Source organism: Eptatretus burgeri, chromosome 2 (genome assembly GCF_056783735.1).
Source record: "Eptatretus burgeri isolate ZD-2024b chromosome 2, Ebu_testis_v1, whole genome shotgun sequence".
NCBI lineage: Eukaryota > Metazoa > Chordata > Myxini > Myxiniformes > Myxinidae > Eptatretus > Eptatretus burgeri.
In genome coordinates, this window is record NC_140962.1 from 120,369,891 (window position 1) to 120,397,446 (window position 27,556).

The 27,556-nt window shown below is 44.4% G+C and overlaps 1 protein-coding gene and 1 pseudogene across 3 annotated transcripts in view; one reads left to right on the plus strand and one right to left on the minus strand.

Annotated features, from left to right (window-relative positions):
- RIC1 (RIC1 partner of RAB6A GEF complex) overlaps positions 1–27,556 on the plus strand; it is a 115,499-nt gene that overhangs the window by 16,848 nt on the left and 71,095 nt on the right. For all 3 annotated transcript variants that reach the window (XM_085871015.1, XM_085871016.1, XM_085871017.1), the window contains exons 4-9: positions 20,778–20,920; positions 21,843–21,973; positions 22,081–22,172; positions 22,298–22,386; positions 25,144–25,288; positions 26,984–27,032. In XM_085871015.1, the coding sequence (XP_085727141.1) occupies positions 20,778–20,920; positions 21,843–21,973; positions 22,081–22,172; positions 22,298–22,386; positions 25,144–25,288; positions 26,984–27,032 (649 nt within the window). The remainder of the gene's footprint in view (positions 1–20,777; positions 20,921–21,842; positions 21,974–22,080; positions 22,173–22,297; positions 22,387–25,143; positions 25,289–26,983; positions 27,033–27,556) is intronic.
- LOC147032949 (uncharacterized) lies at positions 768–11,017 on the minus strand (annotated as a pseudogene).

The following is a 27,556-nucleotide window of genomic DNA, read 5'->3' on the forward strand; positions in this document are numbered from 1 at the left end:
GAGTGTTTGTGCAGCCAGAGCCCCTGCAGTTTCCACAAGCTGGAGTGCACTCAATGTTGTGCTTCTTCCATGTGCATCTCATGGTGCTATATTCAGCCTGGCAGTTGCACCTAATGACACGTAACATCTTTTCAGGAGCTGGAGCTATTGATGCCTGAAGTGGCCACAAAACCCTCGTCACACTTCTGCCAACCCCAATCTGTCGGAAGAAATTCATCTGCACATCCCTTCCATTCTTGGACTTGCAGATACACGCGCAGGCTGTGATACTTTGCTGCTTCTGATGTTGGTGGTAACGTCTGTGGTTGCACGTGAGAGGAGCTCAAAGCCACCTTGTCCCAGTACCACTGATGACGGATGGTGTCCAGAGTGTCAGTTGACTTTCCGTTGTAAATTATCACCAATGTTTTTTCTCCTGCATCTGCCACATCACATATGGAAGCTGGATATGTATCAAAAACCTTGGCCTGCTCACGGAATGTGTTGCTTGCTTTGAACTTTTTGAGGGAAGCTCCCTTTCCAATCCCATGAAGACGAGATGTCGTGTCGCACCCAAGAACTGCATGTAGAAACAGTATGTGCTTGCATATGTCTGTACCAATCATTTTCTTTGTAGCCTTGATGTTCCAGATGCGAGGCTTCTTCGTGTTCTTCTTTGGCTCGGGACAAAAGAAGAGGTCATGGGATTTTAAGCTTGCATGGTAGCATAGGAGGACGAGGAGGTCTGTGTCATCACCAACTAACACAGTGTTTGTGACAGTTGCAGACTACACGGCCTTCAGAAAAATCAGGAGATCAGCATCCCCTGAGGCATGGTGTATCTCACAGTTGTTCTTCTGAAGCTCTTCACGCAACATAAAAATGAATCGCTGTTTATTCTGCCTATTGGCAAGAAACTGTTCCTTCTTCATTGTGAGATGCATGTCAGCTGTAAATGTCACAGTAGTGCCAGCATTCCCTTTAGACCGTCTCTGGTGTGTCATGTCCTTCGTGTTGGTACTCTCATAACCATCAAACATGACTATGGCATCTCCGTACTTCTTCGTTACATAATCAGTGTACTGGTGGCATATGTCTCTGTATGTAGATCCACGAGACAATGGAATGCGTTGAACAAGTGCCCCGCCATCCAAAACGTACTGTTGCCCATCTTTGGGGATATCGGCTGGGACATCGGATCCAAGAAGATCCCAGATGGCATCAGCAAAGACTGGCTCGTGTGCTTCTCTGAGCTGAAGAGAGGAATCAAAGAGGGCTGGTGGATAGCTGCACAGTTCATATTTGAAGGTCGACTCCAGTTCTTCCGCTGTCTGTGCAACAGTGATCAGTCTCTGGAAGAGGAGTTGTGGGTCAACCTGGACTTGCTCTCCATCAATCTTGACAGATGACTTCATGCCGAAGGTGACAACTTGGTCTTTCCTCTTAAATGTGTACTCGGCAGGTGTTTTCCCATCCATAGATTTCAATATTTTGGCTCCTACAGCATGTGCTGTATCGATGTTGACGGTGGGGTGTGCATGAACTCCAGTGGCAATGTTCCTCAGACGTGGATCACTACTAAACGGATTCCGTTCCTGTAAATACTGAAGAGCTGATAGTGTGTCCTTCCAGTCACGAGATTGTCTTGCCTTGGTCATGTCCTTCTTCTGCTCTCCAGTGTTGTAGTTCACACCTGTGAGCTCCTGAATTGCTTGGTTTATTTCTGCACAGGCAGGCATTGATAGTAGCCATACCAGCCGTTGTTGCTCTGTCATTCCTCGCCCTCGTGTGAGCCCCCCGCTGGTCTTCAAACTTCTCATCAGAACTTGTTCGATGATCAGGTCATATGAAAGGCCTGCCCACACGCGATCACTTCGTCGAACCACATGGAACCCCTCATCAAAACGTTGTTGGACATTGGGATGTTGAGTTTTGAGGTTGGACATCTGCTGCAGATACACCCTCGCAGATTTGGCATACAGGTTGTGGCCCGAGTCTGCCAGGTAAGGCAGCATTTCCTGGATGGCCTGTCGATGTAGTGCCCAGTTCCCAGTGTGCTCTGCCCGGATGTATTTACGTAGAATGTCTAGCATGTCCATATACTGAACCCAGAGCGCTGAAGTTCTAGAAGATATCTTTGCAGACTCGGCATGCTTCTGAAGGTAGTCTTTGATTCGTTTCAAGACGTCAGACCTGCCTACTTCTTCCACAGACAGTGTCCCAGCCATCAGCTTCTCATAGAGGGTACAAGCTTAGTTGAAGTCTGGATTATTGCTTAGATCTGTATGCTGGTCATGTAGCGGCCTTGCAGCTGCTTCGGCTAAGTCCGGATCTTCATTCCCATTGCCTTCTGATGTTTCAGGTAGGCATGGTGGAGGCGCATTGAGCACATTTGTCAACAGCAAGGCATTGAGGGCTGCATCAACAATTAGGTGTGCACAAACTGCGCGGGCAATGGCCTAGCCAGTAAACATATGAATCACTGCATTGGGGGCATATATCAACTCCATCAGTTCTTGGAGCCCGGATGACACCATCAGGTGTCCAATACATCTGAGGAAACTCATCTCTGCGTGGAAGCCATCCAAGCATAGGACAATCCCTTTCAGATCACTTCCCATGGGCTCCGAGTTGATGATCATGAGGGCCTTCCACCAGATGGGCTGATCAAAGGTGATTACTGGAGTGACACCGTGGCGTCATGCATGTTCACTGACAAACATTAGGGTCCAGTATATGCATGTGCTGTCACTCAAGTTCATGTCTATCATGGGCAGAAACATGATAGCCGCCTTGTCAGGGTGGTCACCCCTGTGTATGAATTGCATCATTCCTGACCATGCAGGTCTGGGGGACCCAAACAAGATGGATGTCTTCCACAGAACATCAAGATTTTCAGAGCAGTTCTGGGCTTTTAGGTTGACTAGTTTCTGGTACGTCACTGCTGTCATCCCGTGACTTTCTTCCATGTGGTACCGTATCTGCACCCTTCCAACCATTGCGACATCACGAGACGTCACCTTAGCCCTGGGTATTGGCCGGCCTGATCTGGTTCCAGGGGTGACGGCAGCAATCATCCCCATGCCATGTGCCATGGCCATCCAGTGTGCGAATGTTATGGTCCACATTGTCAGCTGCAAACTGCACAAACTCTGTTGTCGGGTTTGGGATGTCTGTTCCATGTGACTGAGCAGCATTTCGTTCAAACTGATGCACCTCTTCATATGAACAGCAGAACCCGTGATGATGAAGTCAACGAGAAGTCGTGATGCGAAGTGGTGATATAGCTGCACACCCAACCCAACCTGCAGTGGTGCCAGTAAGACTCTGGGTCTAGTTGCCTGCACTATGGCTTGCCCAATTGAAGCCACTTTAACACCATCTTTCTTTCCCACAAACAGTCCTTCAAGCAGTACCAGCAGAGTATCTGGTAAGTATTTAATGCCAGCCTCTTGCGATTGCAGGTCATCACCACATGGGTAGACTTCATGTGATGTTTCAATGGCTTTAATATCTTCTTTGAGTTTGGCAGCAGCCTGTACAAGCTTGATTTTTCTCTTCAGTAGTGTCTTTTTCCTGCTGCTGGTTGTAATATTCCTGAAGCACTGCCCTGGCTGTTGTCCTGAAGGTGACCACGTTCAGCTTGCCGTTGATCATAGTTTGGATTATCCTGTCACCAGTGTTCCCACAGCCTCGCCTTCATGTGGGTGTAGCTGTATGCTTCGTGGTTAGTGCCTGCCAGTTTCTGTGTCAGGAGGTCAATGAGATCATTGATGGTGATCTGCTCATCATCATTTTCCTCAAGATATTGTTACGAATTTGGAATTTGATTGCACACAACATACAGGTTCCTTTAGTCAGCTATGTCGATAAGTGCTTGTTCGCTAGATAGCTCACCTTCCATTGTTTAAATGTTTAGAAATCGATTAGTGCGCTGTGTTATTTAATTCAATAGTTAGGGAGCGATCACGAAACAATGGAGACGTCCCTCCCCCTCTTCTGCGAAGAGAAAGAAGAGCCCTTCCGTCCCGTGATTCATGACAATGACATCAACAACTACCTCCAAACCCGTGAGTGAGCGGCGGATGGATCACGAGGGCATGAGTCACGCCGGGCGCGTGGGAGGGAGCAGAGAATGATAAAGAGGAGATCCTTTCTTTGTTTGTGTGGGGAGTGGTCGTTCAGCAGGCCGTCGGGTCCTGTTTGGCTTGGGTTTGGGTTGAGGCTTTCGGAAGCTTTTTGCTTCTGCTGGGGAGTGGTTGTTCAGCAGGCCGTCGAGTCCTGCTTGGCTTGGGATAGGGAGGAGGCTTTGTGAAGGCTTTCTGCTTTGGTTGTTCAGCAGGCCTTCGGGTCCTGCTTGGTTTGAGTGGGTTGGTGGCTCAGGGAGCTTCGGCCTCGGCTTGGCTCGGGTGGAGACTTTTTGGAGAGCTGCTTTGTTTGGAAGAGAGTTGAGCCGGTTGCTCGGCTCGAGCTGCTGGTGGTGGTTCTTCTTCTTGGTTCGTGGAGCTCTTTGTTCTCCGTTTTGGTTCCCGGCTTGGTGCGACTCATCGACCTCATCTTGGAGGTGGTTCCTCGGGGAAGTGGCGCATTGACGGGAAGGATCAGCACCTCGTCTCACCAGCACGTGTTGAGAAGCGTGGGAGGATTTGCTGGAGCTTGGGAAGGATCGCGGCTCACGGCGATTGGGTCCGGCTCGCTCTCGCTGGAGCCCGGGTCTGAACAACTTGAAGACCACACGAGGTGGAGAGGTTCGAGATAGGTCCTGGGTTTCAGCTCACCTGTCTTCTGAGCTGGAGCCCTTTATTAAAGGCATCAGCCACCATTTCTTGTGTGTGTGTGTGTGTGTGTGTGTGCGCGCGCGTACGTGTCCGTGGGCCCGTCTAATAAGTAGAGAATTTTTTTTTTTTGTATACCTTGGTCGAGGCTCGTATGGGAGCTAACACACAACTCACAGCAAGGAGGCATGAGACAAGAGGGGCGGGAGTGGAAGGGACAAAACAGTGGGGAACAGACACATTAGGTGAACTGTGGAAGGGAGAGGGATGGGGATGGGACGGGGAATATGGCGAAGAGAAGATGGACATTTCAGGGACTTTCAGGAAGGAAAGCAGGAGAAATGAAGGAAGTGGGCTTGGGTGGATTATCGGGGGTAGAAAAGATCGAGGATTTGGATGGGGGAAGATAAGAGGTGGTGGTGAACAGCTGTTTTGAAAGCCTGGAGGGAAGAATGGGAAAGAATAGAGTGAGGAAGTTTATTCCAAAGGCGGGAAAAAAGAGGAATGAAAGAGTGAAGATGAGCAGTGATTCGTGATTTTGGTAGTTTTACCAGAAGGGGGTTGTTGGCTTTGTGTGCTGTTAATTGTTAAGTGCTTTGTGTGCTGTAAATGATTGCATTGCATTTCGTATAGTCGGTATAGTTCTGCTCTTACGTGCTTCCCTAGTTCCCCATTATTATTAATAAATACCCCAATTGTTAAATGTTTTCAGCTCGTCATGTTGATTCTTTCATTGACTGAGCATTTTGTGTGTTGGTAGTTAGAAAGCCGTTGGTTTGCCGTAAAAGGGGGACATTTGGACCGGCGATTAAGCCGCTCAGAATCGCGCACGCGACAGGCTCGCCTCAGCGGCTTGTTCCGTACGAGTTCCGTCGAGGGTGGAATACCCTGGTAGTTGATCACGTGGGTATTTAGGTAAATTGAAGATTGGCAATCGACCCTACCCCACGTGGTCTGCGCATTGGCGTATTTCGGTTCTTGTACAAGGATCCGTTGACTCGGACTTATCTGGGCGACGATCTATATTCCGGGCGATCGGTCGGGCCGACTCGACCTGCGGCTCCGTCAGAGTTGTCGGTTCGTTACCGACCCCGGCACTGTAAGAATATCTTGCCACTTGCAAGAATGCTGCTGTCTTCTCATCGCCCCGAGGCCGTCCAAGCCTTGTCCTCTTTGACTCTTTGGTGTCCATCACATGGGCTATTGGTATCTGTTTATTTGTGCGAAAGTTAACACTGCATGTCTGGTGGTAAACTGCATCTGCTGCGTGCAAGTCATGCACATGCAGAATCCGTGCCTTCACAGCATCTGACCAAACATCGGCTCGTTCGCGGCATATTGCCAGGAGCGTGTCCTTCAATTAAATTGTCTTTACTTGAAGCACATCCTGCATCTTCTGCTTCCTCCCAAACTTGGCTGGTCTACCACAGAAAAGGCAATCAGTGTTGAAAGAAAACCCCTCCTCAGATTACCTCGTACATGTCTATCACTGCTTGTACTGGCCTTTGACTCTTCTTTCCTGGTATCCTTGGCTATCTGATGTGGGTTGCAGTATCTATGCCGGCAGTCTTTGTGCACTCTTTCCCCAGGTACAGTGTGAATGCTGTCTTTCCTTGCGCTGCTGGCCTGGTTGATGGCTGAACACCCCTTTTCTGTTACAGTTGAAGCTGATGGGCCTCTTCCATCCTGTTTGCAGATGGCACACCGTTCAGGTCCCTCCATGCCTGAAAATAAAAATTCCAGAATTAGTGTAATTGTTTTAAAGTTTGAACTGACAATGTTATATTAACAAATAAACATAGCTATGGTATTTAAAATCAGAATTTGTCTTAATCATATTCATGTATTAGCCATAGCCAGGCGTTTATCCTTTGTTTGGACCGAATACGCACAAAGTGCACATATTTCAAATTAAAGGGGAAGGGGTAGGCAAATGGAAATAAATTCAATAAAATTAATATTGTGTGTTAATTCTTTCACCAGAGGATAGTACTAATGTCCCTGTATCTGGAAATATATAGTATGTATGCCTGGGGATACATATGTTCTTATATGAACAAACTTTCTCAAGTCAAAATATTTTTTAGAGAAAAAATATTGACATTTTTGGATAAAAAAGCTATAATTTTTTATATTTTACCCTCAATACATTACACTTTTTTATAATTATTCTTGTATATCAATATACTGACCATCATTAGAATGCAGAAAAACATATATTTACATTTTAAAATATCAATCTTTACAATTTTCGCCAAAGCCGGGAGGTGGCCATATTGGATTTCCATGATTTCAGGACTTTCCCCCCGGAGGATTCCTTAGGACTTTTTTTTCTCTCACTGAGGATGTATTGAGGAACCAAAATCTGTTGAGTTTGCTTTTGTTGCAATTTGTGTGAGGTTGACCAAATATTTCTGCTAAAATGCCTGTACAATCCATTAAGTCCCGTACTTTGTTAATTTTTCTGTTGGTAAAGACTTTCATGAATGACCTGCTGGTGGATATTTCGGAGAACAATGGATTTTGGAAGAGTGGCTCATGTATAAACTTTTTAGCATCATATGAGACCTCCAATCGCTGTACTCCTAGGCATTGCCACACATTCAAAAGGCTTTGATGAAAATAGGGGAGCTGAGTCCTTTCGACCTGCTTTAGATCTATGAGGAAGAGTTCCCGGTCGTAGTTCATTCCATCTGCTCGTCTGAGCAGGGCATTAGTGAGAGGATGCCATGGTGCAAACTCGCTATACAGTAGACGCTTTATTGTCATCAGTCGAAAAGTCATTATTCGACTTTGGATGTGTGCCACACTTTGGCCACCTTCGTGTCGGGGCCTGCACAACACATCTGGCTTGAGCCAATGATGGCCTCCCCAGAAAAAAATTGATCAGAACCTTCTGAATGTTGGCAACTAAATCTCTAGGAGGTTGGAGTGCAATGACTTTGTGCCATATAGTTGGAACCACCAGGCTATTTATGATAGTCACCTGTGATTTTAACGACAGGACGTGGAGCATTCCTTTCCACCTTGCCAGTTTCTGTTTGATATTATCCAGGAAGCCATCCCAATTTTTCTTTTCATAATTTTTAGTTCCCGAAAAAATACCGAGATATTTGCACCCTTCTCTTTCCCATTGCATTCCTCTTGGAAGTGTTGGCAGAGGAGAAGGTGAAGACAGTGATTGAAAGAGGGAATTAGAGGACAACCAAAGCGTGACACTTTTTTTCCAATTTACCCTCGCGGACGAGGCGAGCTCAAAATTGGCAAAGCCATGAGATACTTCAGTCACATCCTGCTGGTTTGAAACCGCAACACACAAGTCATCAGCATAAGCTGAAATAACAAATTTAGAGTTGTCCGCTAAGGACACCCCTGACATGGAAGCCCGGAGCAGAGTCAGTAAGGGTTCAACAGAGAGAGTATACAGCATGCCTGGCAGTGGACAGCCCTGACGGATGCCTCGCTGAAAGGGAAAGGAATAACACAAACTATTGTTTACTTTTAGTAGACATGATGCATTGTTATACAATAATTTTATACCAGAAATTAAATTTTCCCCTAAACCCACTTTAGTGAGAACTGCAAACAAAAAATCATGATCTACACTATCAAACACTTTTTCCTGATCCAGGAGTAATAAATCAACCATGAGAAGTATTTTGTCCCATGCTGATCCAGTCTCTCACCAGGAATACATTATCATATATGGAACGCTCAGGGACACAATACGATTGGTCTTCGCCAATCAGGAAAGAGATGACTTATCTTAAGCGAGTTGCAAACACTTTTGACATGATCTTATAATCCGTATTAAGCAATGATACAGGCCGCCAATTTGTAATTTGCTGCAAGTCACCTTTTTTGGGAAGGAGGCACAAGACTGCTCTCCTGCAGCTTAATGGTTGTTCACCATGCTCAAGGCTTTCAAGGAGAATCTCATGTAGAGTAGGGCCAAAAATGTCCCAGAAAGCTTTACACAATTCAACCGGGAGCCCATCCAGTCCAGGGGCTTTTCCATCCTCAATTTGTTTTAACGCTACACTGAGTTCCTCAAGGAGGTGTCACCCTCGAGATAGTGTCGCTGCTCTTCTGAAAGGGATGGAAGAATGTCAATCATTCCGTTTGCCACAGTCTTATCTATCATTCTAGGTGAAAAAAGTTTTGAGTAGAAGTTTTGCAGTGAGTTCTTAATATCACTCTGGCGAGTCAGGAGAACACCTTCAGGAGAGCGAATGCTATGGATCTGTTGGGAAGTTTTGGTAGCCTTCTCCAAGTTGAATAAATCCTTGTTTGGTATGTCCAGCCGTATTTTGCTCATCCTGAGGTGGACAAGTGCTCCGGCTGCACGCTCTTTCACCAGTTCGGCCAGTAGGGTCTTTTTTTCTGTCAATTGCTGGTCATTTTTTTAACAGATATTCCTGCTTTTTGTTCATGGTCAAGTATTTCAGATTTTAACACATATCAAACCAGATGCATTACTAGTGGTGTACAAACAATATTGCTGGCAAAAAAACACGAATTTGGGATTTTGTGCAGTCCCACCATTGTCTAATGTTTTAAATATGAATGTTTTTCCATTTCTAATTTTCCCCATACTAATCGAAAAGCATCTTTAAAATGTACATCTTGTAAAAGTTTGACATTAAAAGTCCAGTATGCACTTCTACAAGAGTGAAACGGTAATGCACAAACCATTACAACCATGTGATGGTCGGAGAACCCCGACGGACTTGTACATGTTCTCTTAGCGAGATTTACCATTCTTTGGTTCACATACAGTCTGTCAAGATGGCCCATGGTGAGATGATTTTTTTTTGAAGAACAAACCCATGTATATTGACGGGTGTTAGGGTTCTGTGATCGCCAAATATGTACAAGTTTATATTTCAATATAAGCTGTGCCAATGGTCTTGCACTGGGGGGGGGGGGAATTATTGGTTCAGGAGTGTTTCTGTCAAGCCCAGTGTTCAGGGTACAATTGTAATCTCCTCCCATGCACACTAAATTAGTAAAGTCAATAGAACTTAGAAAATCTGACAACTTGTAAAGGAAGGAAGTTCTTTCAGAGCTAGCACTGGGGCAGTATACATTAATTATACTGATATTTTGATTACTGCTAATAAAGTCAACAGAAATCAAAAACCCCTTACAAACTTCTCTATAAACAATCTCTAAGGGTTGGAGTCTCGGATGCAAGACTACTGCCACACCTGATTTAGCCTCTTCCAAAGCACGAGAGAAAAGGTGGCAACCTTTAAATATTCTGCACCACTCAGCCTCAGAGGATTGATTGGCATGTGTTTCTTGTAGCATTAAAACATCAATTTTTCGGTTCTCAAAAAGTTGAAACACCTGCAGGTGACGCACACAGCTGCGGCCTCCATTGATGTTTAAAGATGCTACCTTCATCTCCATACTGTTCTTATTCAAAGTTTTCTTTTACTCAAGGTGTTCCTTTGCAGCCTTAGTGTGGTGCACTTCCTTAACCGTTGAAATTGGGGTTCTGACATTTTTTGGGTTCATGGACCATATCCTTTGCAGTTTGAAGAAAAGCATGTAAATCTGGGAAAAAATCCTTGATTTTAACATGTCTTTTCCTAAAAGTTTTGTCAAGGAACTGAATGACATCTTCTTGGGAAACCTCTCTGGTATTCCCCCCATCTTCGCAATTTTGAGAACATGAAGTGCTGACTGATGGGGAAGAAGAGGTTTTGTTAGGGCTAACCTCTTCATCTTTGTTGTTCTCTATTTGTTCGCTATTAAATTCAAACCCATCGATATCAATAGGGTCAACGAGATCTGTATTATTTATAGACACTTCTGACTCTACATTTTTACATGTAGCATCTCCCTCAGCATCTTTTCCATGGAAAGATTCCCCCTTGATCTGTTCAGCCTTGGACAGATTAACAGTTTTCTCCAAGGGGGGGTCTCATCTTTGCTGATTCTTTCTTATTGGCATGCTCCTCTGCAAACTCATTGGAGAGAATCTGCCTGTCAATACATCCACTCATGTCATCTTGAGTTGTACGAACCTCACTGTCTATGTCTATATCAGCGAGTGGTGCAAACGGGTTACTCACTGGTAGCCCCGGTCCTCGTGTGCTTTCCAGTACCACAAGATTGTCTATGTTTGACTCATTCTGAAGGTCTGATAAGACCGACACAGCCTGGATCTTATAATGCATTTCTTTTCCCTCAGTCACTCCTGAACATGAACGTTTTTGACCTTTTTTCTGGGCAACTGTTATGAAAACCTCCATGTTTTCATCTGTACTGTCCTGTACTGTATGGGGAAAAGTCTTCTTCTCTCCCCCCCCCATAGGTGGGGGGGGAGGGGTCTTCTTCGCATGCAACCATAGCTGGCGGGGAGGGGTCTTTTTCTCTCTCGACGATAGGTCGGGGGGAGGGGTCTACCGCCTCTTGTTCCCCAGAAGATAGGTGAGAGGGGTCATTCTCTTCCTGCCCACCAGCAGGAGGGGGGCGGGAGGGATCGATCGTTTCTCGTTCTACAGTAGGTGGGGGAGGAGGATCTCTTATCTCTTGTTGCTGCCTTTCTGATGACGTAGCCACTTTGGGACAGGAATTTTTCACGTGCCCGTACGCCCCGCAGATATGACACGTCATTACATCCGTGGAGGCGTACATTTTATAACTAGAACGGGCACTCGGTAGAGCGCATACCTTCGCTGCCGCAACTTTTTTCCGGGCACATTTGAAGAACGTCATTTTAAAACGTCCATGACGTCACAACCGTCAGTCCGATTGATGTCAAATTTGGTGTGTAACCTCCTTGAAGGCAGTCCAACAAAATGGAATGATAAACACTGAAAAATTAAAAAGTTGAAAAATGACGTCATCTTTTGACGTCATTTTGACGCACTTCCGGGGATGTCACGTCCAATCGGGGACTACCATTCTGAACACTCGTAGTTCACTGAACGTTTTAACGTTGGTTTGATGTCAATAGCTCTATTAGATCTGAAGCTATGCCTACAAGTATATTTTGACCTTGAGTGTGACCTTGACCTTGACTACAGAGTTAATTGGCAAAACCTGTACATCAATAAGCAGATATTTTGGTACTGATCCTAATGTCTGGATTTGGGAGACTTTGTTTTATAAATTATATAGATATTTGAATGTAAAATATCAGGACATTTTAGCCACAATTGAAAACCGTCATGTTCAAACGTCAATGACGTCATAACGGTCAGTCCGATCGAAGTTAAATTTGGTGTGTGACGTCCTACAAAACTATGATCAAAACTGATGAGATCGAAAATTGAAAATTTGTGACGTCATTTAGATGCACTTCCGATGACGTTACTTCAAATCCAACACTACATATCCGAAAGGTATCTCGTCATGGAACAATATGGCATTGGTTGCATGTCGATAGCTGTATTATGAAGGAAGTTATGCTCAAAAGAGTGTTTTTGACCTTTTCATGACCTTGACCTTGACCTTTGACCCGATCGCTCCCAAAATCTAATCAAATCGTCCTTGGATACTCACGAATCATCCCTCCAAATTTTATGCAATTCGGTTCAATACTTTCTGAGTTATGCGAATAACAAACAAACACACATATTCACAAATAAATAAATACACAGCGACCAAAACATAAGCTTTCGCAGAATGCGAAGGTAAACATGGTCGTCAATTTTCGCACTAAAAACCACATTTAACTGTTTCACGTTTTCAGGCAGTATCATGTACACAACTCTTTTGAATGTCATTACGTGTTTAAACTTTCCACTACTCGAGTATAATGAACGGCAGCATGGTAATTTTTGATACTACTGTACCGAACCTTCTCAACTGAGCACATAACTCCTCGTTCTTGATGAACGGCGGGACATTGGTGATATTAATTTTCGTCGTCAGCGTTTGTAACGAGGATACAGTGAGGTAGAGGTCCGGCTCGACGAAGAGACCTCGTTCCACAACATAATTCACCATGTGCACATCTGAGACAAATATGACGAGTTTTTTTGTCCATGCGAGAAGCTGCACGGATGTGATGTGAACCGATTATGTTTCCAATCGCTAAGAGAGCATTTTCAATTTTCACTTCACAAGGAGGAGTGCAGACAAGTCTGTGTTTACGGGTTAATTCCTCGTAATTTGTGATGCGGAAACGTTCGCCTGCCATGTTCAACGCACAAAGGGATACTCGTTAACGAGCTCTGCAAAAAAATAGCGTCTTTTAAACACCAAAAATTATCAACAAAACACAACCACAGTAATGAAAAAAAACCATCCGCCGGCGGCCTCACCAGACTACCGGTTGATAACGTCCCAACACTGGACTGTGAGCTGGCTCTGTCTCTCTCTGTCTCTCTCTGTCTCTCTCTCTCTCTCTCTGTCTCTGTCTCTGTCTCTGTCTCTGTCTCTGTCTCTGTCTCTGTCTCTGTCTCTGTCTCTGTCTCTGTCTCTCTCTCTCTCTCTCTCTCTCTCTCTCTCTCTCTCTCTCTCTCTCTCTCTCTCTCTCTCTCTCTCTCTCTCTCTGTCTCTCTGTCTCTCTCTCTCTCTCTCTGTCTCTGTCTCTGTCTCTGTCTCTGTCTCTGTCTCTGTCTCTGTCTCTGTCTCTGTCTCTGTCTCTGTCTCTGTCTCTGTCTCTGTCTCTGTCTCTGTCTCTGTGTCTCTCTCTCTCTCTCGGACAATACAAGAAGCGATATAGAAAAACCAAAAGGTTTTAGAAAGGAGCGAGAAAATGGCAACGAAACGTGCTACGCACCACCAAGAGACGCCGAGAAACTGCGCTCGTAATTGCATGCATGTGCGGATGATCAGCTGTGTCGGGGCAGGGGAGAGAGAGAGAGAGCAAGAGCGAGAGCTCGAGAGAGATTGAGAGAGATCGATCTTCAAAAAGGGGTGTTTAAATTCACCCAAACACCCAATTGTCAATAATGCACTCTCTCTTAGAGTTCTCTGATTATACATGCAAAGTTCAGGGTCCTAGGTTTCATGGTTTTTGGAGTTGTGGAGGAGACACATTGTCACACACACACACACACACACACACACACACACACACACACACACACACACACACACACACACACACACACACACACACACACACACACACACACACACACACACACACACACACACACACACACACACACACACACACACACACACACACACACGGGTCTTTTGACTTGAGCAATGTTTCGGGGTTTGACCTGTGGGGTTGGGCTTGGCGGTGGGTCCGACTGCTGGAGGGGTGTTCGTTTTTCCAGTTTGTGTGTTCTTTGGTATTCTGGGCAGTGTGTGACTCCCCACCCCACCACCCTTGGAGAGATCCAGTTCCAGAGCAGGTAAACGGTGGTAGAGGCAGTTCGAGTCGCATACCTCAAGGGAAGCCCATGTAAAAGCTCTTTAAAAATGGAACATGCTGTTTAAAAGTGATGGGTGGTTTTATATCCTGTTTGAACGTGCTGTTTTGACGTAGTACCCCATTTTGTTCAATCCTGTACTAATGCCGGCAGATGGGACACATCCGCACTCCTTCCCCGCTTCCCTTCAACTCTCCCTCCCAAATGGAAGTCAAGTCTCCCCCCCCTTCAAGTCCCACCACCAAACACAAGTCCAGAACACCCCTTTCCCCTCCTTACTCCCCCATCCTCTTTGCTCCCACCTCTTCCTTGCACTCTCAATGTCCCGGAGTGTATAGCGACGTGTGGTGAAGCGTCACTCTCCCCCCCCCTCCTTGCTCTCTCCTCCTTTGCCCCCTCCTAGCTCCCCCTCCATCCTCTCCCCCCCTCCTCTCTCGTCCCTCCTCTTTCGCTCTCCCCCTCCCCCCCTTTAACATTCCCGTCAGTGAAGCGATGGGTTTTATTTGCAAGTAATAAATATTGGTGTAAAGCAGTAGATGTCATTCGCAATCCCCAACAGCAAATTTCGCACTGATTGTTGTTATCTTGCCAAAACGTTAGTCAGCTTGTATGTTTTTTTTTTGCTTGTTTGTTTGTCTGTAATCACGTATAAAAATTCTGCAGAGCACAGTTATCATTGGAAATTTTTGTAACTTCGCATATCAGAGGCCTATAGAGGTCCCTTTCAGTGCACAAAATTTTGAAGGTCAAAGGTCAAGGTCACTTTGTCGCAAATCAGGGGAGTCGACGAAACCCTTATTTTTTGAGTAATTTTGATCGGATCATCTTCAAACTTCATGGGAATATAGTTCATGGTCTGGCGCTCGAGCAGCTGATTAATTTTTGGTGGCGATTGGCCTTGACCTTCATGGTTAGCGCCTCAGGTCAAACATATTTGACCCCAAGGTCCAATTTTCAAGTTTTAGGAACCATATCGTGTAGTACCTCAAATTGAACACCTCGATGAGTGCTTTCTAGATATGTCAAGCTTGAGACATTATGACGTCATTTGGTGACGTTATGAGGCAAAAGCATATTTTTCATGGTTACTCTGTAGAACGATTCTCATCGGAATCTCTCGTAGGCAGATATTCCTCAAGGAGTCGCTCCTGGTGGATAGCAGCTCTGTTCACCTCAGTGTGACCTTAAATAAGTCACACGTGGTCACCTTTTGGCAAGATACGGGTCACCCTTCGGGTGACATTGGTTTTTTTTTTGTCAGTTAGTTGAGGTCATGCACATTCTTTGATGATTGTTGAGTGAGTGGCAGCTGCTTGTTGCTTGGTTTGTTAAACCAAGGCTCCACCATTCTGGTTTATCAGCTATTTGTCTCTATTCTTTCCACCAAAGCTTGTTAATATTGACACCCCAACGAACACAGTTTATTTGTCTTTGTTTCAATATCCATGATTGTTCATTGGTTATACATTTACTGGTAGTAGTTGTGTATCACTGATTGAATTAACCTGTATTTAACAAGCCCCAGAATATACATGACATTAAAATGGCAGTGTGATCGGATGTAAAGGTCTTGATCACTGTCTGGACAGCACAGATTGCCAGGAGAGTGACAGAAATCATTGGGGGAAAATATTGAAATTATCCAGTGATGTCATTATTTTCCATTATTGCCAAAAATGTGACCACACCATGGTCTGAAAAGAGGTAAAAGATGGGGGTGCGGTTCATACACTGGTATAGAAAAAAAATCGGTCTTAAAAACGATCAATGCTGAATTTTAATTATATTCCGAATGAACGCTTTTGTAGCAGTTGGAACTGCTGTTAAGCTCAATTCCACCATTTTTATTTTGAAAAACGGTTCAGGTTTAGAGTTTTTCAGTGTTTTATTAACAGTGTGTGGACGCTCGGAAACGTGCGGAGATGCCGGAGAACAGGAGAATTATTCACAATGGCGAGAGTCTAATAATGGAGCACCCACCTCAAATAAGCTTGCGTGGCTAGCTTCCCTCGTATGCCGTGTTCAAGAGGAAGACACTGCCCAAAGACAAGTTTCCAGCCGGTGTCATTGTTCGTGCACAGCAGAAGGGGTGGATAGGTGAGGGACTTGTCGTGTTGACTGTCTTTTTACATGCATCATTTTTTTTACATGAACATCCGGTGCAGGCAGAATTAATCCACCAAGCTTGTTCCTTACATGCTGACGCTATGCTGGGAAATGCTGGATAGCAGGGCGTGGTTTAAAATCAGGAACAACCAATCAACCCCGAGTACTTTTCTAGAAGAGGGCAAGAAATGGATTTAAAAGGAAGAAGAGGAATCTCATGAGAGCGAGGAGCCACGAAGGATGGTGAAGCTTTAAGTACCAGTGCTGCTTGGTTCTTTTGGCTTCCTTTGGTTCTCTTTGATCTTCCTGCTTCTCTTTGTTTTCCCTCGTTTCTATTAGCGGTTCCGAACTTGCTTCCCATGGATTACTCGCGTCGACCAGACAAACTTTCTTACTGAGCAGGCCTTTGTATTCGACCCAGGTTTTGAGGAACATTAGCTGCATCACGGTGGAATCACCACAGATGAACTTTCCTATTTCCCGGACTTGGTATTTTCATCAGTTGAAAATCAACATTTCTTGATTTGTTTCCCACCGGGATTTTCGACCCGAATTCTGAGGAGCATTGGTCACATGCATCTTTGTTGAACTTTCACCATTACTCCCGTCGCTACGTTGGCTGAGCATTATAGAGACTGCGAGACTGCCGGTATTCATCGGGAGGATGAGAAAGGTCGACCTTATGATGAGCGGCGGTTGGATCGTCAAGATGTGGGAGGAGATACCGTCGGACATCATCAAGCGAACATTTCCAAAATGCTGCATCTCCAACAACATGGACGGCACAGAGGACAACATAATTTGGGAGGAGAAGGCTACAAATTACCGTGACAGCAACATGTTCAGTGATGGGGATTTGCTTTACTCTGATTCGGACAAGAAGTTACATTCGTCTTTGATGAGGAAAGCATTGATGAGGATTTCCTCGGGTTTAGCTGAAAAGCTTCATAAAACCCGAGCGGCCCTTTTCAGGGCCACAAATCCACAATAAATATGTGTAATACTGGTACGACTCCTTTTCTTCCTTTTTGCAGTAAAAAAAAAAATACTCTTTCCAAAATTAAAAAATAAGAAATAAAAATATAAACTTCTTGGTATCCTCTCCTCTCTCTTCAACTTCTTGAAAATGAGAATAAGACTGTTACACGAAATTAAGCGGACATGGGAGTAAGCATGTTTATACCTCCGTCACGTTGTTCTGTACAAAGTTCATGTACAAACATATTGTTACAGATCTGGAAACCATAAGCATTCAACATATATAGATGTCCCAAAAGTCAGTTATGTCATTAAGTATGTGTGTAGTCAGATCCCTTTCCTTTTGTCTAGTGGGAGAATCAAAGGCATGCGTTGTGATTTCTTTTCAGTTAGGTTATTAAATCTTTACATCCAACGAACCCTCCAACAAGCCATCTAACAACCACCCCATCTGCATGACCTCGGCCCATTACGATCGACGGTACCATCATGCTTGCAGCCCTCGGTTCGCGGGCCACAGCACACCTTTGCCTGAGACGGGTTCCCGAGGATGTTCGAGGCAGTTTCACCACCACGACCTTTCTCGAACACGCGTGGAGGGGAGGGTTGGCTTTCTCCAAACAAGGCCGAAAACCCGCCGTGGGACCCTGTCCAATCAAAGGCAGACAGCGAGGTGTGTTCACCAAGGCCCTTCCCCGCTGAGGGAGGACCATAAATTCCCGAGCACTCTCTGAGGCAGAGTGTTTGTTGGGATTTTGCTGTCACGAAAGGGTTTTTGCTGTCACGAGGGTTGAGCAAAAGGTCGACGAGGTGGCGAACGTGTCTCTGCTGGCCCTCTACAAGGAAGGAAAGAGCGACTCTGACTCCCCTCCGTGGACCCCGGCCATTCATCACCCGAGCTCCACCACAAACCTCGAGTCCCACACGTGCGACTGGGGACCAAACCAGCGACCATTGTCAGGTGCCGCAACACGGAGTACCCCCTTTCTCCGACGGCCAGGTACCCATCCGAACTCTGACCCCGAGCTCGTCTCTCTCCTCGGCTGCGAGGGTCCAATAAAGAACTCTGGGTTTCTTTTCATTTGTGTGTGTGTCTGCGTGTGGGCCCGTCTGGTAAGTAGAACTGAATAAGTGTTTTTGGAACATTGGAAATACTACTTGCATATTCGCGTTAAGTCTTGCCTTTGTCTTTTACTGTAATTAAAACTTGTTAGAAATGTCCCCAGTTCATTTCCGTCCCTTCTTGAATTGGGCCAGCATGGTTCGGATCTGAGTTTAGCCGGGTTTTTATACCCGATAATCCGTTCATTCCAGCCGGCATGGCTTTGGCAGTTTCTACTCGGCTGCACCCAAACCGGAGTTGGTAGTCGGTAGTTGGAACTCTACAGCAGTCGGTAGAGTGACCTGGTTCGAGCAAGACGTGCTGAGGGCGTGGTTTCCCCGGTAGTCGAAATCGTGTAGTTAATTCGGTATATTGGTTATAGACAAATAGACCCTACGCTATGCGGTTGAGATATTGGCGACCACGGTCGGTTCAGTAACCCGCCGCGTCACGGAATTATCCGGAGTGACAGCCTGCAATTCCGGGGAGTTTGGTGGGAGACAACACAAGCTTTCCCCACCTCGTGGTCATTCTCGCCACCGACCCCCGGCCCACAACAGTATTTAGATCTAGATTAGAAAATAAAATGATCAATATACGTTTATACATTACTGTCTTCTACCGTCTCCTCTCCTGTCTCGCCCCCCACCCCCCTGCTCTGTCTGTGATATGCCCCCCCCCCACAATGTTCCGCAGGGCTCTCAAAGTCCGTCAACAACCTCCTTCTGGTAAAACTACCAGAATCACGAATCACTGCTCAACTTCACTCTTTCATTCCTCTTTTTCCCCACCTTTGGAATACACTCTCACTCTCTTCAATCCCATTCTTCCCTCCAGGTCTTCAATACAGCTGTTCACCACCACCTCTTTTCATCCCCCATCCAAAACCTAGATCTTTTCTGCCCCCGTTAATCCACCCCAAACCCACCTCCTTCAAATTCCCTGCTTTCCTTCCTGAAAGTCCCTGTAATGTCCATCTTGTATACCCCGTGTTCCCCACCTCATCCCTCTCCCTTCCACAGATCTCCTAATGTCTCTGTTCTCCACTATTTTGTCCTTCCCTCTCCCACCCCTCTTGTCTCATGCCCCCCTTGCTGTGCATTGTGTGTTAGCTCTCATACGAGCTTCGACAATGAATGCAAATATGTATACATGTGTATATATATATATATATATATATATATATATATATATATATATATATTCATTTATTTTGAGGGTGAAAAGCAGGGGTGTGAATAATACATGGCTGCGGTTTATACACTGGAAAATGCAGTAGGTTGAATGGACAGAACCTTTCGGTGAACTGCCGTGGGAAAGTCTGGAGAAACTGACATTCCGGGCATTATCTCTTCATCGGAGCAAATTATTCTTGAGAAAACTGAAGAAAGGATCCCACTTGCATATTTTGTTTTTTATATTATACCAAGATATTCTCGTTTTGTATTTTTAATTAATTTTCTGAAACTTGTAGAATTTGTTTTTCACTTGGAAGCTGTGGGTTCCGATGTGTAAATAAAGGTGGAAAAAGTCTGATTTAATGCAATTTAATTCCAGGATACAAGGAAACAAAAGGTGAAAAATTTGAAAGGGGATGTAGACTTTCTATCGGCACTCTGTATATCATGATATGTCAAAAAGGTTCGGAGAGATTATGACAAAACTAGGTGGATAAGTTGGGTTGGTGTCGATAACAAGCAGATTTGATTTTGTTTTTTGTCTGGAAACATATATCCGGCCTATCAGTGCAATACAAAACATAAACTGTTCAGCCTGGCGGAGGTGTGTGTATATGTGTGTGTCCGTCCGTCCGTGCGTTGTCTGTTTGTTTTTCTTGGTGTTATTGCTGATTATATATTTATTTCAAACTTGTGTAATGGGGAGCAAATTGGTTCAATAATTCCATGAAATTTTCATTTCAAATTAGTGTCGGACTCCAATATTCGTGGGGAATACGTTCTTGGAAAATGCTGCCAATATCTAGGCATTGTTTCAATGGGGGAAAGGGGTACAGGTTCCTCCTGGTGGTTCGTGATTCATAAGTGAAAATTAAAAATCCCACAAAAATACACGATTACACCTGCAAACAAGCGGGAAAACAAACCGCGACTGCACGAAGCACAGGGCCACAAATGTAGAAACAGATTGCATTTTATGAACCGCGAACACACGGGGTCCGCGAATAGCGAATCCGTGAATAGCGGCGTCCAACAGTACTCAAACTTGGTGATGGGGTCATTGGGGTGATGTGGGGTGATGGTGGCCATGAAAGTGGATCACATCTCCATTCTTGCCTCTTCCATTCTCCAATTTCCCATTATTCTATAAATTGTCCTCAATAGTTTTTGATTTACATTGCTGGAATGTTTTGAGGACAGCAATTAGTTCTTCACCTCAAGGAAGAAAAAAAAAATGATGATCTTCACTTGCATATTTTTGATATTTCTCCATCTGGTATTTCAACTGACCTCCTTGTGTGTATCGTAGTATGGTGGCACTTCCTACGATGTTGGTGGTGGCGACAGTTGATGGGGTCTTGCATCATGTACGCTGGGATGGTCTAACTAATGGTACCAAGTCTCTGCACCTCTGCACCATTCCTTTTGCCACGGACCTGCAGTCTTCCCGTGGTTTGTTCCACAAGACACCATCTGCATCTAGGGAAGAGTACATGTGTTTGGGAGTTGTTGATTGAGCTCATCTCTAACAGTCGATGATTAAAAAGTCATTTCCAGAAACCTGTGTGTAATCCCCCCCCCCCCAAAAAAAAATATATCCGTTTGCCTGTTTAGTGCTCCTTTCTGAGCACATAGCTCACACAATTTGAATACTGGAGTCATTTATGATACACAATGCTGACTTGTCCATCGTCTCCTTATCTCCTTTTAATTTGTATGGATGTTTGCGTGTTTGTAACTTCCAACCCAGTTGCGGACTTTGAAAGATGCAGAAACATCCACTGCTGAAAGACTGCACTGTGATGTGTCGTATCAGATAGCCTACATGGGCTTCCACAAACCTTTTTGTGAGCCCCTTCCCCCATTTTTGTAAGGGAATCGATGCACACATATTTATTGTTCGCTGGTTGTCATCAGTGTGGAGTGCAATTCTCCCGAGAGCCGAGCTGGCAAACTGTTCCGTGATTGATTACGTCCAAGCAGCACTTTTGCACTGAAATGGTGACTGTGAACTCATGTGCCGCACCAGGACTTGCTGCATGGGTCCTGACCAGTATTGATTCCCTTCCTTTACCAAGCAGGATGGTGTGGGGAGGGGTGCTGGCATTTCCAATAAGGTTTCTGAAGTCTATGTAGGCTGACTGATCTTGTGGGTAGTATGGTTGTTAACATAGCTTTTAGTAGTGGGCAGTTCTATCTTTCACACACTGAAAATGCAACTTCTGCCTTAGAATAGCATTATCGGGGAATCTTGTGAAGTGTCCCATTTAGACATTCTGGAGGGGAAGGGATGGGGGGGAGAAACCATTCCAGAAAAGTCTGCAAATTCTTCTAACAAAGCTCAAAAAAGTAAGTTCTTTCCAATCTTGTGTAGGACCTGTACTTACTGGAGAAGGTGCACATGTTCGCTGCCTTGAGTTTGCCCCGACGCTTACTGGCTTTGCTGCTGTACTCGCTGATGGGCGTGCTGGTTTCCTCACTGCTGGTAGTGTTCATAACACTGAGGTGCGTTACTGAAGGGCGGTGTACATTATTCCGAAACTTGATGCTTGCAAGCACAGTCAACCTCCTCGCTCAATTAAATTTGTCCTTTCTCCATTTCTGTTGCATAGCAAGTGTATGGAGTTTTGGCCCAGGAGGTGAGCGATGGGACTTGTGTGGCCATCAACAGCAAATACCGGCTACTTGCTTTTGGCTGTGCCAGGTAAGTGTAGTTTGTTTGCGAATGCAAGAGAAAAACGAGAGGCGATGATGTCTTTTTTTTTTTCTAATTGAGATGGGGTGGCTCTAATTGTCTTGTTTTTATTGTTTGGTATCGTCTTTCTCCAGTGGTGCTGTACTGGTATATACAATGGACATCATCACTGGAGCACTGCAATTGTCACATACGCTTGAGCTTACGGCAAAGGACTTTCCTGGTAAGCTTTGAACACTTGTCCTATCAGTCTGGTGCTGTTTCCCATTTCACTGTTGATTCTGTTTTCCTCTGTTGGCCCTTTCTACCCCCATTCGGCTATCATGAAGCTTTTCTCTACCTCTGCTGCATGGCAATCTCCTCTTGCTTCTTTCTTTATTGGAATTATTGTTGGTATTTCATTTTATTTTTTTCTCGCTATTTGATTTGTTTTGGATTTCTTTTTATTTCTCTGCCATAAGTTTATTTTTGAAGGTGCCAGGGGCATTATGTTTTCAGGTTGTCCATCCGTCTGTCCGTGATTAATTATTGGCACCATGATAACTTTACTTGTGAGCCGCTGAAGGGGTTTTTAATTAAACTTGGTACAAAGGCGTATTATGATGCAGAGATGAACTGATTCGATTTTGGGTTCAAAGGGTTAAAAGTATTGTGACCTTTATTTAGCTGAAAGTCACAGATTTTAGTTGCCCCCATAAACTTGTGAACCGCTGAAGGGGTTTTGACCAAACTTAGCAGAACTATTAACTGCAACACAAGGATGAACTGATTACATTCTGGGTTCAAAAGGTCGAAGGACTGAGGTCAGGTGCCATTTCATTGAAGATCTGTGTCACCACAATAACTTGTGAGCCACTGAAGATATTTCAACCATACTTGATACACTTATAGAAAGTAAAACAAAGATGAACTGACTCAATTTTAGATTGTACGAGTCAAAGGTCAAATGACCTTTCAAAATCATTTTGCAGACCATAACTCGAGTTAAAAGCTTCTGATGTTGTTTCTCTTCGACTTATGTCATCTCTTACTCTCTCGTGGGACCTTTAATTACCTCCGACACTGAAGGTGAAGGAGGTAATGTTTTCACGTCTGTCTGTCTGTCTATCTGTCTGTCTGCAGGATATCTCAAAAAGTTGTGTACAGATCCAGATGAAATTTGGTGGGCAGGTTGGGTGTGTGACAGGGACGAACTGATTCGATTTTGGTGAAGATGCGAATCCGGATCCAGCTACAATAATTTTTAAGTGTTTCTTCACCATTGAGAGATTGGGCTAAACTAATATATATATCAAGAAAGACCGGGCGTCGTGGCGTGCGCCTGTAATCCGGCTACTCGGAGGCTTGGGTTGGAGGATCGCTTGAGGACGGGAGCTCTGCACTGGGCCGTGCTATGAGAGGGTGTAGAGCAGCCCGGAATCATGGCGAAACCCAATCCTTATCCCTGTGTCGTACGAGGCGACCAGGGTTGCGTCAGGAAGGGCATCCGGCGTAAAACCGATGCCAAATCAGTATGCGGATCATAACAGATGATCCGCTGTGGCGACCCCTAACGGGAGCAGCCGAAAGATGAACAACAACATATATATCAAGAAATCTCAAAAAGTTGTGGACGGATTCGGACGAAACTTGATGGACAGGCTGGGTGTGTCGCAACGATTAATTGGTTTGATTTTGGTGAAGATCCGAATCCGGATTTGGCTATGAGACTTATTTAATTTTTCAAGTGATTCTTCACCATTGAGAGATCAGGCCAAAAATGATATAGTACTGTCTGGAATGATATTTCAAAAATGTATTGGGCCCGATATGTTCTAGTGGATCAGGCATGACGTGGCGGCGGTATGCGCTCTACCGAATGCCCTTCTAGTTACTTCTTGCAATTGTGGGTTGGTTTCGAACAAAGCTGTTAGCTAACAGCTAACAGCTTTGTTTCGAATGTGACCTTTAATTGAGATCAAATGTAAAAGTTGCTTTTCATCTCATGTGGGCGGAGGAACAGCCATCATTGCATTCACATTAAGTTGTACTTTCTCGTTTGGTAAGTTCCTCTCTCTTAATCATTCCCATTATCTCGTAAGAAGCCCTGTTAGCTATAGGTAAAGCCAATTAGGTTTTCGGTTGTACTCATAGTGGGGATGAATTCGAAATCAAAAGAGGTAGGTTACCAATGCTGACTGATTTTCATGAGTTTGAAATAGTATTTACGAGAATATATAGTGTTGGTTACCACATCTGAAGGAGGACGTAGCTACCATTGAGAGGGTCAGCGTACGGCTACTGGATTAAATCCAGGGATAACTAGACTGCCATGAGTAGTGGCTGAAGAACACAGGACGAGGGGATCTGATGGAGATGTTTAAGATAAGGGTATCGGTAAAATAAGTTTAGACAGGTTTTTCAGCAGAATAGACAGTGCTAGCACCAGAGGCCATCGCCTGAAAGTAAAGAAGATGAGAGTTAAGACGGTCGTAAAGCAAGGGGTTTTCATTCAGAGTGATTAATGCATGGAATGGTCTCCTGGAAAGGTAGTGGCAGCAGAAACAGTAGATAAGTTTAAATTAGAATTGCATAGGTACCTTAGATAGGAAAATTGGAATAAGGTAGATGCATTGGAGATCGAGGCAAACACGGATTGTAGTTGGCTTGGTGTGGATTGGTGATAGATTCTGGTGTTGGTGTAGCACGGGCATGATGGGCAGAATGGCCTCCTCCTCCTCCTGCACCAAAGTTCTTTGTTATACTCGTGAACAAAACACATTGGCAAAGAGGCTGCAAAATAATTCCATCACTATCAAAGCATAAAAAGCAAACCCTGAAACGTATTTGTGTGATTATGTGGAAAATCCACCGATTATTTTTCAGTTGCTGGCAATATCTTTGTTTTTGTAATTTTTTTAAAATCAGTTGCAGCTAACTGCGCAGTTTGGTTTTTCTTACTTTGCAAATCCTTTGTTAAGTCGGAATATTATTCCTTCAGATATCTGCCGGCGCACAGGTGGTGTGGTGTTTCTCTGTTGGAGTCCGGACTGGAGCGTACTGGTCGTGAGCTGGGAGCGTGGTGGTTTGTCCCTGTGGAGTGTTTTTGGAGCCCTTTTGCTGTGCACGCTCACAGGCGATTTTGGGTGAGATTTCAACATTGCCTGCCAACCATTTTAACCTGATTCAAAAGTGACGTGACCCCTTTGTCGACACAAGAAAAGGAGCCGCGGGTGCATGCGAGTTCCACCCATTGGTTGGACAATTCGCTTGACTCCACCCACAATTTCTAAACTACCGCTGCCAATTTATGAACCTTTTAGAATTCCTCTTTACTACCCTTCAGAACCCTTTCGAATTTACCTTTTGGAACCATTAGGAATTACCCTTCAGCATTACTTTTTCTCTCAAGCAGCGCTTTTACTGCGGAGGTTATGCAGGTTTGCTATTATTTCCAGCTATTTTCTCCTCAAACTGTGGTTTCTGTGAAGTTGGCGATAGCATGATAGAGGAACAGAAAGTGAATGCCCACTTGCTTTTATGAGTGAGGAGGGTGAGAGTAAAGATGGGACAATTTTGGAAGAGGGGTGTGACTTTTGGTGTGGGGGTTTGAAGGCTTGAGTGTGGGGAGAGGATTGATGCCTTCGGGTTGGGAGGGAAGGGTGAGGACCTGGGATTGGAGTAGGGAGTGGGGAGAGCAAAGATGGGACAAAGTGTGAGGTGGGGAGGTGGAAGGAGGTTTCACAATTACCCAATGAGCAATGTGCGAGTTCTGTTCATTCACTGCCCAGCTTGTTGTTTCCCAATGGTGTTTTCCATTTTTATTTGCAAAACCATAAAATTTGGCTGGAAACACGACTATTGATTCTTATTCTTTTTGTACATACAAAGTCGAGACTCATGGCCGAGCTATAACATGTATAACGGATCAGGATGTAACAGGACAAAAGCAACAGCAGAAAGAGATTGGGGAAATACACCAGCAGCAGGGTTGAGGGACAAAATAGATGGAGACTTGGAGAAATAAGGGATGTGGGGTAGGGGAGGACACATGGGTTGGAAAAGATGGATGCAGTAGCAAACTCTCAGGAATTTAAAACTGGGAACTTGGAAAGAGGTGAGCATGTGGAGGGTGAATGGGGGAAGAAAAGATGGTTTTTGGATTGGGGATGATCTGAGATGGTGGTGATAAACAACTGTCTTGAAGACCTTGAGGGAGGAATGAGATTGAAGAAAATGTGGAAGTTGATTCCACAGGTGGGGGAAAAAAAGAGGAACGAATGAGTGGAATTGGGCAGAAAGCTTGGGCTTATTAATGAATTGAAAAGCTTTGAAACCAATTAAAAATGGTCAACATGGGTTTATTAAAAACATGAGTTTGCATGTTGTTTGAAGCTGAAATAACAAGAGAGTGCTTGTGTTGTGGGCAGGTATCCCAGAATTTAGTTTGTAGTTCAAAATATGACTTTTTCTGGCCAGTCTTCATCAGAACAAATATGTGGTATAAATGTGACATTCCAGGTTGAATGACTCTGGAATGAAATACCACTGGAAACTTTGAAGTCCAAATTCTAATATTACTTTGTTGTATTAAGTTGCAAGACGTTTTTCTCCGTGCGGTATTTTGTTAGGCATTGTCCCTTTCACACGCCATATTTTGCGAACAAACGATCCTGGTGCAGATATGTTGTGGCTCCAGTAAAAGTTTCAACTTGATATGTCGTGCCAGCAAGACTGCAGTGGATGCATCTTGAGAACCTTTGCCAATGAAAAGAGTCCAAGGAGATTTATTTGCTTGTAATGTTTTGGCATTCCTTTATTTATTTATTTTTTATTTCCAGGTTTTCTGCAGATGGTGGACGCAAAGAACCAATGAAATTCAACTCCATGGTATGCCAAACTCCAATCCTTTGCTCACAAATCTTTATGAGACCTTATCTGCCCGACACAGCTTAATATTACTGAATCATTAAATAATTTAAATCGAGTTTCAATTTTGTGACAACCGAGCATCAAGTCGATCACCTATTGAAATGCAATTTCTGTGCATTTTCTGTACTTCTGAATTCTATCACTTGGATTCTATCAATTCTATCACTGTACTATGCCGCTACAGTACGTTGGCTTCATTGAAAAAAAACCTTTTAATGCCGATTCATCACCCAAATCCCTTTGACTTTTGAGCCAAATTGGTGCAAATGATTAGTATTCTTGAGATTTGAATATGGAAGAGGAATTGAGGAATGTTATCTTGTGTGGTGTAAATTTGTCAAAAATGAAAACATTGTTTGGGTTTGAACAGTTTTGTATGTTACCAATTGTTCTGATGCATGTTTCATTTCCTTTTTATTACTGATTACATGATTGTTTTCAGATTCCATTATTTTTTTTATGTTTTACCATGGCATGTGATG